This window comes from Mustela nivalis (genome assembly GCF_964662115.1).
Source record: "Mustela nivalis genome assembly, chromosome: 10".
Lineage (NCBI taxonomy): Eukaryota > Metazoa > Chordata > Mammalia > Carnivora > Mustelidae > Mustela > Mustela nivalis.
Genome location: NC_139029.1, coordinates 98,608,308 through 98,624,742, shown reverse-complemented (window position 1 = coordinate 98,624,742; position 16,435 = coordinate 98,608,308). Strand labels below are relative to the sequence as shown.

General features: G+C 38.8%; 1 protein-coding gene across 2 annotated transcripts in view; it reads left to right on the top strand.

The window, feature by feature from the left end:
* The window catches only part of MAN1A2 (mannosidase alpha class 1A member 2), a gene marked incomplete at its 5' end in the record, with an annotated part of 195,812 nt that extends 180,734 nt beyond the window's left edge, over positions 1-15,078 (top strand). For both annotated transcript variants that reach the window (XM_082688026.1, XM_082688025.1), the window contains one exon: positions 9,161-15,078. In XM_082688026.1, coding sequence (XP_082544152.1) covers positions 9,161-9,293 — 133 coding nt within the window. In that variant the 3' untranslated portion in view covers positions 9,294-15,078. The remainder of the gene's footprint in view (positions 1-9,160) is intronic.
* Between the last annotated feature and the right edge of the window lie 1,357 nt (positions 15,079-16,435).

The following is a 16,435-nucleotide window of genomic DNA, read 5'->3' as shown; positions in this document are numbered from 1 at the left end:
TCACCCATTTTGCCCATCCCTCCACCCTTGGCAACCATGTTTATTCTCTGTATTTATGGGTCTGATTCTGCTGTTTGTTTATTCATTTATTTTTTAGACTTGATATATGAGTGAAATCATACGGTATTTGTGTTTCTCTGATTTATTTCACTTAGCATAATAACCTGTAGGCCCATCTGTGTTATCACAAATAGCAAGATTAAGGGGATAAATTTTATATTATGTGGGGTTTTTTTTTTAACCACAATGAAAAATTGGAGAAGCAATGGCATTCCTCAAAAGGGAATCATAAGATCAAATGCAAAGCATCAACACTTTAACTCCCACCCACCCCCGCCTCCTCCAACCCCTATAACTTCTACGTGGGGTGAAAGGAAACGAAAGAAAACTAAATGGAACTAAAGGAAACTAAAGAAATTATATATCAAGATATCACTGTACATGTAATTTTGTAATTAATATTCTTTCAGGAATGATGCAGAGATAAAACAGAATAGGTAGCTAATTTTAAAGAAGGGAAAAGTTGGATTGAGAAAAATAAAAGTAGATGGATTTAATGTCCATTTTCACAAAGTTCTAGGAAGTCATAAGACTTTGATATGAAGATAGGAAGACTTTGGAGAAAAATTAGTGATCAAGAAGAGCCAGAAAGGCTTCCTCAGAAAAAGTTCTTGCTGGACTAACTCTAATGTTCTTTTTGGATTGGTTTAAGAGTAGAGGATTAAGTGATTCCATGAAAATACATGGTGTTCAGCAAATTGTTTGACAAAGTATCTCAAAATGGAAGAACCAACTCTTCCTCCAAGATGAAGTAACAAGGCCCAGAATTTACCCTTCTACCCAAAGCAGACTGATGAAATATATAGGAAACAATGGTTTTCAAAACACTGGAGAGGAGGCAGTGAAGAAATGTGGTCTCTGAGAGATGGGAAACAAACCAGCAGCCCTGGGTTTGCCGCAGCTTGCTGCCTTGGTAGAGCTTCCCCACAGCACAGGGAAGGGAACATGAGGCTGAGTGCAGCAGGCTCCCTGAGGAAATCAGAGTTGTGAGTCCAAGGAAATGAAAATAGCTGGTGGTTACAGGAGAGTAGTGGAGAGTAGCGGGCTGCACAGGGAGAGAACCCCAGAGAATCCCTCTGGGAGTAGTTAGCAGATGGAAGAAACTATACCTGAGTGGGGGAAAGAATCCTTTATGAGGAATTAAAGGGAACAGTTTATGGTGACCACACAGGGTCAGAAACAGTGCCTGTTCCTAGGAGCCTGACTGGAAAATCTTATAATTCACAGGGCATGGAGTAGAGTACTCAGGATAGTCCTTCCTCAGTGGTGAGGAATAATCTCTAGCTTTGGATCTGCATAGTCACAAAAGCAAGACTTGAAGGTATTGAATTGTTTCCAAGTAACTTAACTATATACCTGAACGAAACTCGGGATTTATAGGAATACAAAATTATCTAGCAACCACAGGTAAAATTCAATGTCTGGCATCCAGCCAAGGATGCCATGTATGGTATACCAGGCAGGAAGGGATGACCAGTAATGAAAATAATCAACTGAAACTGACTCAGAGCTCATATAACTGTTAGAATTAGCAGGGGACATTAAAACAGTTATTATAATTATATGCCATATATTAAAAAAAAATTAAAGAGAGACATGGGAGATAATAAAATCCAAATCAAACTTCAGAAGTGGAAACTGCCAAGTCTGAATTGAAAAATATACCTTAAGAGGATTAATAGCAGATTAGAACTTGCAAAAGAAAAGATTTGTGAACTTGAAGACATTGCAGCTGAAATCAAAATGAAAACAAGAGCCAAAAAAGAATCTTATTAAAATGCAAAGAGTATCGGTGAGCTGTGTGACAACTGTAGGTTGCTTAAAATATGTGAAATTGAAGTCTGAAGTGGAGAGGACAGAAGAAATGATTAAAAATATATTTATGTGGGCCAAAATCTTTCCAAACTTAAACCCACTCGAAGGAACTGAACAAAGTCTAAGGACAAGAAACATGAAGAATACGTCACCAAGGGCACATCATAATCACATTGCTTAAAACCGGTGGTAATGAAAAAGAGTCTGAAAAGCCATCTGAGGAGAAAAACGAGTTATGTAGAAAGCAACACATACAAGAATGATGGCAGGGTTCTCATTGGAAACAAGACTAATATCCCTCATGAACAAATATGCATAAAGCAGCTAAACAAGAATTTAGCAAATTAAATCTAACAACCTATTCAATAGATAACACATCATGACCAAGTAGATTTACTCTGGGCATGGAGGTTTGACATTTGAAAATCAGTGAACTGAAAAAGAAAAACCATATGATCATATGGTTTTCAGTAGACACAGAAAAATTATTGGACAAAATCGAACATCCCTTCCTTATAAGACTCTTAGTAAACCAGGAATGGAAAGGAATTCTCTCAACCTGGTGAAGAGCATAAATGAAAAATCTACACCTAACCTCATACTGAAAAACTGAATGTGTTCCTCCTAAGATCAGGAATAAGACAAGGATTTCTGTCTGTTCTCTTCACTTCAGTTTAGCCTTGAACTGGAGGTTCTAGCTAGTATAGTCAGACAAGAAAAAGAAATAAAAGACATCCAGACTAGAAAAGAAGTAGTAAAATTAACTTTTTTTCATAAAAGTTGTGGTCATCAAAGTAGGAAATCCTGTGGAGTTACTGAAAAGTTACTAGAATTATCGAACTGTTTAGCACAGTTGCAGATGCAAGATTAGTATATCAAAATTAATTATGTATGTATTAAACATGAACTGAAATTGAAGCTGAAAAACATAGTACCGCAAACATTATGAAATACTTAGGGATAAATCTTGACAAAACACATGAAAGACCTGTACACTAGAAACTAAAAATCATTGCTGAAAGAAATTAAAGACCTAATTAAATGGATTTACTTTGTTGATGGTTCTGAAAACTCAGTATTGTTCATTCTTTTCAGATTGATCTATAGATTCAGTTAAGTCCCAGTTGAAATCTTAAGAGACTTTTTTACAGAAATTAGAAAGCTGTTTCTGAATTTCATGTGGAAATGTGAAGAACCTAGAAAAACCAAAACAAGTTTGAAAAAGAATAAAGTTTAAAGCGTAACACTGCCTGATTTCAAGACTTACTACAAAGCTTTGATAATCATTACATTGTGATATTGGTGTAATGCTAGGCAAATAAATTGATGGAATAGAATAGAGAGTTCAGAGAGGAAAAACCTTGTATATATTTGGACACCTGATTTTTGACAAAGGTACAGAGGCATTGCAATGAAAAAAGATAGGCTTTTTGATAGAATAATTGAATTTCTATATGCATATACAAAAAATCAATTCAAAATGTATCATAGACCTAAGTTTAAAACCTAAAAGTACAGGGGCACCTGGGTGGCTCACTCATTAAGCATCTGCCTTCGGCTCAGGTCATGATCCCAGGGTCCTGGGATAGAGCCCCACATCAAGCTCCCTGCTTAGTAAGGAGCCTGTTCTGCCTCTCCCATTGCCCCTGCTTGTGTTCCCTCTCTCGTTGTGTCTCTCTCTGTTAAGTAAATAATAAAATCTTAAAACAAGACAAAAAAAACCCTAAAAATAAAGCTTGTAATAGAGAACAGAGAAGAAGATCTTTGGGACCTTGGGCTAAGCAAAGACTTTTTTTAGATATACACCAAAGCATGATACATAAAAGAACAAGTTGATCAGTTGGTCTAAAATTTTAAAAAAAATCTCTCTGAAAGACATTTGAAGAAGAATGAAAGAAGATGAAGGGATGAAAAGATAAGGCACAGACTAGGATAAAATTTTTGCAGACTATATAATTCTGGGTGATATGACAAATTCTAAAATCTAAATAGTAAGACAATATGCAACCCAATTTAAAACCTGGCAAAAGATACTTCTTTTATATATATATATATAAGAATATATAAGGATGGCAGGTAAGCTCATGAAAAAAATGCCAAGCATGATTAGAACAAATTGCAACTACAATGAAATACTACTTACTACACATGTATTAGACTATCAGAATAGACCCACACCTGCAGAGAGATCTCCCTTTACTTTTTGCTTTGGACTTGAGTGGAGATGTAAGGTATGGAGCATCTTCTAATTTTGAGAAGAAAGTCAAGAAAATCTTGAAGATCCTGATGACAGAGCGGGGGAGGGGAGGTATTGGAAACCAGATCTTCTGCCAACCCAGAAAATCCTCTCCACGAATATATCAGAGAAAGAAAACATTTTAGAAAACATTTTTATCATTGGAAAAGCATGAAACCAGGCGGCAATTTGCATCACAGGCAGATTGCAAAGACAGAAATTTCACCTTTCCATATAACCAGGCAGATACAATTCCTTACATACGTGTTCCGAAGATAAATTGTAACTTGTCCATAGGTAAGAATAGTTCCTGCACAGCACCATTTGCTATACATAGTTCATTCCAAATTCACGTTGGGGTGATTGGGGTGACTATCTGTGCTAATCAATTGTCTTTATTCAAAGGACAACTGATACTGCTGTCTCTGATAAGGGTTAGTTAGAGCTTTAGAGAGAAAGCCACCTGAGCTAGAGTCCCACAGTGATGGGGACACTGGGGTTCATCTTCCTTGATGATTACATTGCAAAAGCAGGCCACTAGGGGAAACTAAATTGTACAGCTGGCAAGAAGTTTATTCAGCTTTTAAAAAGATTTATGTACATTTCAGAGGGATAGTTAGTTTTCTCAAGGCAGTGAGCTAAGAGGAGGGAAGGAAGGATAAGGTGTTTTGGCACCAGGAAAAATTTAGTATTTTATTAACTTTTATAAAACCCAGAGCTCTGATAGGGTTTTACTGCTAAATGAACCAGCTTTTGTTAGCATCTACCTCTGGGCTTTTGTTGTAGAAGCTAACACCCACTGTTCAGGTAGTTTAGGTATCTTGTATCCTGCAAGCAAAATCATCCTAACTTATTCAGCCCCTAAGGGCAGAGGAAAATGAATCCCTCCCAGCTCCCTTATATCGCAAGACAAAGCCTAAAGCATTGCAGTAATCAGAAATATCTGCTTTCTTCAGTTTATCTTTAAAAAAAAAAAAAAATGCGGGGTCGCCTTCTCTGTAAGAGGTGGCCCCAGCGGTCGGTTTGGTTCTCGAAGCTTGGCACGAAATAAAGCTTTGCTTTACCAAAAAAAAAAAAAAAAAAAAAAAAAAAATGCATGTATATTTTGCTTTGGATTTGTAATATACCCACATTAGTTTTAAGATTTCTTCTTTCCCCACCTCTTCCCCTAAACAAAACAAAACAAAACAAAAAACACTTTAAGATTTGAGAGGAGATGTGGGGAAAAACAGAGAGGGGCAGGTCCTTTTGGCTAGATTAAAAAATTGTATGTTTTAATGCAAATTTTTTTTTTTAAGATTTATTTATTTGGCGGGGAGAGGGAAGAGGGAGACAATCTTCAAGCAGACTCCTCGCTGAGTGGGGAGCCCAGGGAGCCAGTGCAGGTTCCATCATACAAGCCATGAGATCATGACCTGAGCCAAAACCAAGAGCTGGAAGTGTAACCACCTCAGCTACCATGTGTCCCAATGTGTCATCTTTTAGAATTTAATTTCCACTGAGTATGTTTCAATTTAATTTGATTGCTTAGCAGTCTGTTCCAAAGACATTGTTTAAACATTAGAAGTATAAATGAAATGGAAGTTTTAAGTAAGTTATTTTTCAAACAATCTAAGGGTTATTTTTTATTTATGAGTTACATATACATATAAATGCAAACCTTTTTAGAGTTGTAACATCTTTCCGTGATACACGGAACATTGCCATTATAGTTGTGAAGAAGAATAAATGAGTCACCAAGGCTTGTTTGATAAGTCAGCATAGAGGCCTAAGTACGTAAGTACATGTTAACTTGGCAGTTGGTTCTTTCAGCTTTACCATTTCTGTGTTGGCACTTAAATTTTTCTCCTCGGATTTGGTTGACTTCTCTTGCTGAAAACTTGCCTGTTCAGTTACTACCAACACTTGTGTTGAGATGACTCCTGGCATCACCACCTTGAAATACCTTGACTTTAGATGAGAGACAGCTAAGAGAGACATAAATGAACAACATTTTTAAATAGCTCTAAAAAGTAAGCTACATGTCTGTTCGGACTGAGGTCCTTAATAGCATCTTTTCATATGCCTATAGGCTTTTGTCAGCACCCTTGTCATCTATTAAAACCTTAGTTTTAAGAAAATTCAAGCCTTGGTGACTCATTTATTCTTCTTCACAACTACCAATGGCAATGTTCCGTGTATCACGGAAAGATGTTACAACTCTAAAAAGGTTTGCATTTACATGTATATGTAACTCATAAAAAAAAAAAACTAACCCTTAGATTGTTTGAAAAATAACTTACATAAAATGAGTAGTGCGGTAGCTAATTTAGACTATAGACTTTTCTCAACTTTCACAGCACAGATCACACTTCTCCAGTTCTACTTTTAAAATCCAGGTTAAAAGTCTTAAATCACTAATAGTATACCATGTCCTCTACAGCTTTTTCTGAATGTGTAATCCAAAATTAAAAAGAGTTATTTAACTATATTACTTTAATTTCAAACATTGATTTTGTTATAAATTTGTAAGAATATGTATGTGGTATGTGTTTATGTGAGTGTGTGTGTATCTGTGGGAATCTGTGACAGTGTGTATGAGTGTGTGTTGTGGTATGTGTGTGTCTACGGGAGTGTGTGGTCTCTGGTTATGGGAGTGTGTATGAGTATGTGGTCTTGTGTGTCTGGATATGTGTATGTGAGGGTGTGGTGTGCGTGTGTCTGGGAATGTGTGGTGTGTGTGTGTGTGTGTGTGAGAGAGAGAGAGAGAGAGAGTGTGTGTGTGGTCTTTGTGTGTCTGGGAGTGTGTGTGTATGTGTTTGTGAGAGTGTGTGGTCTTTGTGTCTATGGGAGTGTGTGTGTGGGGGGGGGGTCTGTGTGTTTCTGTGGGAGTTTATGTGTGAGAAAGAGAGAGTGTGCATGGTGTGTGTGTGTCTGTGGGAATGTATGGTATGTGTGTGTCCCCGTATGTCTAACCCCTGCTCTCTAGTCTTGCTCCAGGCCCCTTGGACCAAGCAGCAGTGCTTAAGGTCTAGAGGTATCCTGGAGGTCGGGGTGGAAGTTGTGTTAGTTCCTAGGGTTGCCTTAACAAATTACCAGAAACTTGATGGCTAACAGCAATTTCGTCTCCTGATTCTGGAGACTTGAGGTCTGAAGATCATTCCCTCTTGTGGCAGCATAGCTTTCATCCCTGTCTCTGGCTGCTCATGACCTTCCTCCCTGTGTGCCTTTGGGTCCACATTTCCCTCTCCTTTCTTCTGCAAATTTCAAGTTACTGGATTTCGGGGAAGCCCTAAATCCAGGATGATTTCATCTCAAGATCCATAATTGATGACATCCTCAACATCCTGTCTCTAAATCAGGTCACATTCTGAGGCTCCAGATGGATGTGAATGGGCGAGGCGGGCACACTGTTCCACCCACTACAGTAGTATTCAGTCAGGTTCCTTTTATTATTATTTTAGGGAGAGAAAGATGTGGAGAGGAGCAGAGGGAGAAGGACAAGCAGACTGGGAGCTCAGAGCCCAACGTGGGACCCAGTCCCTTGACCCGGACGAGATCATGATCCAAGGCAAAAACAAAGAGTTTGAGGATCAACTGACTGAGCCACCCAGGCACCCTTAATTAGGATCTTTTTTTAAAATAATGGCTTAAAACTAATATTCCTTAAAAAACTAAAAATAATGTCCCTTTTTGTTGTCTAAAGCCTGCACATTCATTATTTTCTTGATTTTTATAATGGTTGTGTTTACATCCGGTACTTCCATAGCATCCCCCATGGAAAGGAATCATTTTGTGGGAGACTTTTGAATTTTCTCTCTTCTCTTTCAAGAATTGATGAAAGTAGAGCAAGCCTGACCCATCAGCCCATATTTAACCAAGATACATGGGATTGCACAGAACATAGCGCTTCCGGATATGTTTGTGCCCAGAACTCCAAGAGCTTGTGCTTCCGGCCTCTCTACAGTAGACCCAGCAGACCCAGCAGTCTCTTGCTACCTCCAGCCAAGTTTGTTTTTTTTTCAGTTTCAGCTTCTCTGCCCATGACGGGGTGAATGAATTCGAGTCAAGCAGGTCTCAAGGTCTAGGGTCAGGGAGGTTGGAAGCCCTGTTACTCTCCATTCCAGCTTTACCAGTTACAATGTTGCCTCAGGGCTGTCTCTTTTTACTCGGTCATCTAGGAACTGTAATGGTAATCAGAAAAGATATTAATGTGCGATTTTTAAGATAAAGGAATTTCAGCAAAATCATTGTAAAGGAGTTCTTCACCAAATCCTAATGAAGAGTTAGAACCCAGATTTCCTTACTCTCTGGAGTTGATTTTTTTAAGCTCACCTTAAAGACCCCTTTAATAGAATTTAGATTGGAATATGCCCAGCATTATAGGTAACAATTATTGTTTGTGTCAGCTCTATCACCGTGGCTTGCAGTGCCCATGGGGAGGTTGGGAATCCTTGCCTTCGTGTACACAATGCTATTACCTATGGAGAGCAAGCACGAAATTCTTATAATCCATAGTGTTTCTGAAACCTTCATTAAACAGTTTGTATTACCTACTGGAAAAAATACAAAAACTCCTAAAGTATCTGTATATAAAAATCCCTGCTAGGTCCAGATAATATGCTAGTTATTTCCTTCACTGTCTGTTAATAAATGTGAATTAATCACCTTCTACTTGCACTATGAGCTCTGTGAGCTGCCAAAGTAGATGATTGATCTTATGTGTGACTTTTAAAAGAATGCCTGTGAAAAATCACAAAGTGGTTTGTTCGTTCACGATGGAGCCAACTTACAGCTTTGTTGTCTGATGTGCTTCCGACAGGTGTCTGGACTTTGTTAACTGTCTCACGTCGGCAGTCCACTGGTGCATCTTACTGGATTTTCATATGCACAGCACTATTCTAGAACATGTTGTTACTATGTTTTAGATCGTGTGAGTGAGTTTTATTCTGTGATGTGTTTTTCTTCAGAGCTCTTCAGAATAGGCTTTTGGTTTCCTCTGCTGCTGTAACTAGCTCACTTGATCTTGTTGAACTCTAATTGAAGCTCATTTCTCTCTCTTATTTTCAGATACTTGTATCTGCTGTTCTCCAGTGACGACCTTTTACCTTTAGACCACTGGGTATTCAATACAGAGGCTCATCCTCTGCCTGTATTACATTTAGCCAACACCACACTTTCAGGAAATCCTGCTGTTCGATGAAAGCAGCTCCAGAAAGACCATTCTCACCTGTATTTTGTTTACATGGACCACTACAGAAATTAGTCTGGAGAGGGGGCTTTGGGAAACCTGGACCTCGTCAGTCACCATGGCAGGGTGAAACATGACTGTGCCCCACAGGACTTTTCAACTTGTAGATATCTCAACTTTGAAATGATTCCATTTTATACCTGACCAAAACATATTCTGGTATGTATAAGACAAAGACCTGGTGTGCTTGGATTCGTAAAGAGATGGTCACAAGGGAAATTTTGCCTGTTACTACTATATTGTTTTTAGAGTTCCGGAGTCTGGAGTCTGGACTGCCTAAGAATAAGCCAAGAATGTGGAGCACCTTGTGGGAGTGAGAAATGGCCTTGGGAACCAATTCTATATGTGTTCCTTCCAAAGCGGAGCAGCTTTCAAATCAAATATTTACTTACCGGTTCTCCCCCTTTTCTCCATTTTTAATAATGGAAGGAACTAGAACAGACTGAGAACGGTGGAACTGCATCAAGAGCAATGAAGACTGGAAAAAGAAACCCGAGTACCTGTCCCTGTTTCAATTTTCAAGTTCCCCATTGGACGACCAGACTGGCAACCATTTCAGATCCCAGTGTATCCCATTGAAATTTTTTGGTTAAATTTCATTTTCTCTGGGAGCACGATCTCACAAAGAATACTCTTCAAGTCTTTGTCTCCATATGGAATCATTGAAACTGGTATTTATCATAACCACTACTTATGAGCCTGGGTTTGGGATTTTGTGCATGTTGATCAGTCTAGTGTTGGTAGCATGACCAAAAGTGGGGGAATCGCTACAGTTTGTCACCTTGAAACCTGTTCTAAGAGAAAGCCTTGGTTTTGTTGGGAGGAGACTTTTTTTTTTTTTTTTTTCCAAACCAGCAAATCTACCAAGTGAACTTGATCCACTTTAACCTTGTTATAAATTTAGTAAAATCCCTCAACTTAACAACTTTACGTGGCTTGGCAAAATTCACCATGCTATTACGCAGCTCTGAATTTACCCAAATTTCTTTTACAACCTATTAAATCAAAAAACAAAATACAATGAAACTTGCTTAAATGCTCTATCTGGAACGGGAACAGGGCATCCTTTATTTATTATCTCATCAGATGAGTGAGCTTTTCACAAATACTTTATGTAAAAAATAAAATTCAGCTTTTATTTTCTGTAAGGGTATTTATAGAAATCCAAAGAAGAGCTTCAAAGTAATTTTTAACAGAAAAAAATGTGGTATAATTAATCATATTAACTAAATTCGGGATATATCTAAGGGAGTTTCTCTTACCATCAATAGATTTTGCAGTGATACTTATTTTTAAAGAAATTACTATTTCTTTATATTTGGGGGGGGAAGAACTTAAATTTTTTCAAGAATTGTATTGTAAGATAAGTATGCTTATAAATTTTCTGTCCCTTGAGTTTATGTCACAGTGCAAGACATGTTTTCTTCTTTACATTTAATACAAACAGCTTCCATTGACAATAAAATTTGGGAGCAGTGTAACTAGTCTAATATTTACTCTGAATTTGGAGATTTCATGAAACAGTGTTTAGGGAAGAAGCCCACCTTGGAATTCTGAAGGCATATTTTCTTATTTTGATAGCTTTTCTGTGTAACCTTTTAGCATGTAGTAGATTTAAATTGGAGAAAAGATTTAATAAATTAGTATAATTATTTTCTAGGGGTGATCATCTTATGCCACCAAGAGTCAAACAATCCTCACGATTTAGGAGATGACCCGTAAGTGGTAAATGCCCCTTTTTCTCAGTATATCTATAAAATAAGGATGTGGAGTCGGTGCATTATTTACGTTTTTAAGAGAGTTAAATTTTAGCACACATTTTTAAATTATATCTTTTACTATTTGAAAGATTGAAATTTTTAAATGAGAAGGGTAGATGACTAACTTGAGAAAGGGAGAGTATTTTTTTCTCAAAATGTGTTGGCCTTCCTCCTAAAAATAGCACAAGTCCACTTACGAGTCCCTAAAAAGTGTGAACAACTTGAGGTAGCAAACAGCCACTGGGCGCCTGGCAGGGAACCCACCCACACTTTGTTCAGAAGTGTGCAGAGTAAAGGGGCCTCCTTGGGCTCCCGGGAGCCTCTCAAGGAAGGAGAAGACAGAGCCGCCTCCCTGCCAGTGCTGGGTTTCTAGGTCTGGGCTGACTGAGGCTTAAGGGGGGCGGAGAGGTGCCAGAGCATGGCCAGTCCTCGCCCAAATGAAAAATCTGAGAGGAGCAGGGGATGGGTGTTCGCCACCGCCAGCTCCCTTCCCTGTGATGAGAGAAGACTAGCTCTTCTCACAATGTTTCCATTGTTTCTTTCTCTGAATACCAAAGGCAATTAAAGTCAGCTACAAATGACTTGCCAGTGTCATGTTTTGTTTTGTTTAACAGATTTAAAAAATTATTTCCTGCAGGATCAACCCTTATCCCATATTCCACTTAGTTTCCAAGAGTATATTTACTTTCTACAGTCCCTTACGTACTGTCCTTTGCATTTTGTAGACCTATTACTCAGGTTAAAATACTCGTTACATGTATAAGACCTTCACAAAGAGCCTACAGATGCTCCTTTCCAGGTGCCTCTTCAGAGAGCTGACATCTCACTTTGTGCCTTTGGCACAAATGTGCTAAGTACATAGATCAGTTGGTACATAAAAGAAAAGAAAAACAGAGGTGTTGAACACCCCCTCTACTTCCTGCATTTCTCTTTTACAGTTTTAGAGTCATACTTTTTTGTTAAAACCAGTCTAAAGTTGTTTAAGCCAAGCAAATGCAGCCCTAACAAAAAGTCATCTCTGCAGAAAAAAAGACCCCCGTCAGAGGGTTCTTGTTTTCTGGTGGGTTGCATGTATGTACTGTTTTGTCTGACACCCACTTAACGCCTGTCTTTGAGCAGTTATTTGTATGTAAGAGTGAAGCCTGGGTATTGGAGGAATGTGTTCCTCTTGTGGAAATGTTGGCCCTCATTTCTTTGTGATGTCAGCTAAGGCACCCCTGGGCTGCCCTTGGTAGATCTTAACCAAGCAGTTTGGAACTGTGACCATCAGCTTCTCATCTCCACTCTCCTTTGCCAAAGTCTTTGTCCGAGCTACCGATTTGTTCATAAGACTGTGCTTGCCATCCTCGCTACGCAGTTTTCCCTTCAGCCTGAATTTCTGTGAATGAATGCACGAGTGAATGAGAGAATGAGTGAACAAACGTGGAGTCCCTCGGCAGGTGCCGAGCATCGCGCCAGGCACTCTCAGGCATTAGAACGTTTTGTGATTCTGCTGGCATTTTCTGTGTAAGAGTAATTCATACCATTTTAAATGTTTTCCAGTATGAATTATGTCACAAAATCCTTAATTTTATATTTCATTTAAATTAAAGAGGAAAAAATGGTTTATAATATATTTTAAGCAATGTGTCACTATATAATACTAACAACTGTAATTGTGGTTAATAACTAAAATCTCTTGGAAAATGTCAAAGAAATACTTCTGATGCAACGTTGACTAAAATATTTACTTTAGAAATAAAAACATTCTTATTTTGCTATATCTCTTTAATTATATAATCAAAAATTAATGTTTTCTAGAAATGCTGGTTATTTTCTATTCAAAAAATTTTGTCACATAAGTCATGGGTAAAATCTGCAGTTGTAAATTGTTCTTGCTCTCCTGAGGGCCCTGGTCATGGTCCCGTGCTGTTTAATATAAAGAAAAATATACTAAAATACGTCTAAGTTCCAAATAACAAGTTTCTAGTAATCGTATTTTGAGTTTTTCTTTTTCATTAGGTCTCCTTTCCTTCAAATTCTCTAGCTCATATCTTTTCCATTCTTTACATAGATATTATGCATAAATACAATTATACACAGATTTTTAATATTGTCTGTGTTTGTTAACAAACACTAACAAACACAGTTGTTAACTAGTTTTGGCTACACAGATTCTAAGCAGAATGGTTGAGTAGCCAAATATGATGTGGAAATATTTTAATGTACTTTTCTGGTTCAAGAACCCAGGTGAGGATGATCTTGTTACTTCAGCTCATTCAGATCATGATGGAAACATTCTTTGATCTGTAAAGGGTCAGCGAGCTTTTCTGTAAAGGGCCAGATAATAAAGACTTTAGACTTTGTGCACCATACAGTGGCCTAGCTCTACTACTCAGTTCTGCTATTGGAACATGAAAGCTGGTATAGATGATACGTAAATGAAGGGGTGTAGCTGTGCTTCAATAAAACTTTATAAAAACATAGCTGGATTTGGCCCATGGGTCATAGTTGTTAACCTTTGATCCCAAGTATAATTTCTGTAAGATCCTTATGTATCTTTTCTCTGTTTGAGTTACATAATTCATTTTCAAAGCAAAAAGACTGTGTGTATGTATGATGGGTTTGTGTAACCTAAAGCTCTGTATTTTGTTGTCTTGAAAGTAGATCTACTCTTGTGGCATCTGTTCAGGTTTCAATCTGATAGGACCATCATGAAAGAAGCATTTGTTGTTGTTGCTGCTGCTGATGGTGTTCGGGGGGTGTGCTGTCAGCCAGTTTCCTTGCCTTGTCATTTAATGCTATGGTTCCAGACACCCCATGTGATAAGGAGGGTCTCTGTGGTGTCAAAATATTGTAGTTTCTCCAAGTTGGGCCTGCTCGTTAACCTTTGGACCAGGACTCCGGCTTGTTGGAGATGCAAGAGCTCCCCCCACCCCTTGAGGACTCTCAGGTCCCTCCAAGGGGAATATGATAAAATCTCTGACCTTTGTGCTGCAAAAGCCAATCTCTTGAAAAATTTGAAGCAACAGAAAATGGGTTATGCGCCTCATTCGCCATTTGCCAAGCCACTCTTCCTTTTTCAGACTGCAGAATGGTGCTGCCTATTCCCTCTAGAACGGCCTAAATCTGAGTGCAGAGGAGAGAGAAATCCAGAAGGAGAGTTCCCTTTTCTCTTACTGGATAACTTGCCTCAGATCCTTAACAAGTTCATTGCATTATTTCAGAATGTCAGTATGCCTCATATCTAAATGAAAGAAAGCATCCCTCAGCGTCAGTCTATTTCCATGACTGAGCAGCTCATCTCTTTTAAACTTTGCTTGAGCCCTGCAGCACTCATGAAATTACTCCCAAGTTACACGACACCATAGTACTAGTATATACGTTGCAGTGCACCAGCCATCATGACAGAGAGAAGTTTCACTAGTGGGTTTATCAAATAGGCATTTCACTCTTTGGAAATTCTAGAGGAGAGGAAGCCTGTAGATGAACTGCCTTTCTAGGTCCAGCCTGTGCAGAGTGCTTCAGTTCCGTGGGTGTGAGTGTGAGAGCACACAAACACACACACACAGAAACCCACATCTATGCATGTTAACATGCACAGGGTTTTTATCGCAAATGTCTTGCTGCTACCGAATTCTACAGAATTCTACGGCAAATTGCTTTCCGGGACACTCCATGGAGAGAAGGTCAGCTCACTCTTGGGAAAAATTATTTCTTAGAAAACAAATTAGTTTTTTTGGATTAATTAAATAAGGTATCCCCCATTTTAATTCCTGGATTTGGAAATTGAAATGCCATTCCTCAATCTCACGGGTCTCAAATTCACTGATAAAATTTTTCCCTTAATTAGTAAGCGGGGTGAGTATAACCCCCTAGATCGGTACCCACTGGCCGCTCTTGAACTGATTTCCAGTCATGTCCTCCATATGTAATTTTTATAAATTAAAGGTAATATTGTATATTAAAGATCAAATAAAGATGTTCCTTAAGTGAAAGTCTGTTTACTCTTCCTTCGTACCCACTGATGTCAACCGAGTTCAGTCTTCCTACTTGCATGACAACTTTGGCTTTTATAGTAACTGGCAGTCTCCAGTCTCCTAGCTTCAGAGAGCATTTCTTTTGGTTCAGCTAATCGTTAACATTTATTGGTTTATTGATTTTTTTAAAAAAGATTTACTTGTTTTGGAGAGAGAGTGCATGTGGAGGGGAGGGGCTGAAGGAAAGAGAGAAATAGAGAATCTCAAGCAGACTCCCCGTTTGGGAGCTGGCCCAACGCAGGGCTCAGTCCCAGCATCCTGAGATCATGACCTGAGCCCCAGCTGAGAGCTGGAGACTGAACCACCCAGGTGCCCCTGTAAGGGGTAGTTTTTATTCCATCTGGTTTTGAGAACTGACAGTCTTCCAGGGTTACCGTGCCTGGTACCGCTAAGATCCAGTCCACCCTCTGAGGTCATCAAGTTTAAATGCTCCCTTAATCACTGGATCTCAGTCCGTGACATTAAAATTTGACCTGATTCTTGAGCAAAGACAGGCTTTGAGGGGGCTTGAGGAATAGGATCTGCTAGACTTTAGCGGTTTAATCTCTTGACACTGGAAAGACACAGGATATCTAAAACCCTGAGCCCATGTGGCATCAAAGAAAGTAGCAGTAAAACCTGAAACAACTAGTTTACAACCAGGGTCTCGTTCTTTCCAGCACAGTGGATTTCAGCTCGATCAAAATTTCAAACAAGGGAATATACATTGTGGCCACATCAAAATTCATTGCAGACTTACCTCTTCAAGAGCAACTTAAAACAGGACCAGGTAAAAGAAGAGAAGGTCTCTGGGTAACTGGGACTGATCAAATCTGGGCCTCTGCCAGATACCTGAAATTTCTATCACCATTTTATTAGGTTAGAAAAGACTGTCAACATGCAGGTAACATTCATGTTAAGAGAATGGGTTTGTCATAGAAACATCATAGATGAGTGATTACTGGGGGTAAGGGTGGGGGAAATGAAAATACTGGCCACAGGTCACACGTCTAAGGGAAGTTCTGGGGATGTAACGTACGGATGGTGATTACAGTTGACAGGTCTGTATTACATACTTGAAACTTGCTGAGAAAGTAGATTTTAATGTTCTCATCACACAAAAAGTATGTAAGATGGTGGGTATGTTAACTAAGTTTATTGTGCTGGTCATTGCACAATACATACTGCATATCAAATCATAGGCAGCTTAAGTTTGTACCCACTTACGCCATTTCTATCTCAGTAAAGCTGTTTTTTCTTTCTTTCAGATTTTATTTATTCATTTGACAGAGACAGTGAGAGAGGGAACACAAGCAGGGGAAGCAGCAGAGGGAGA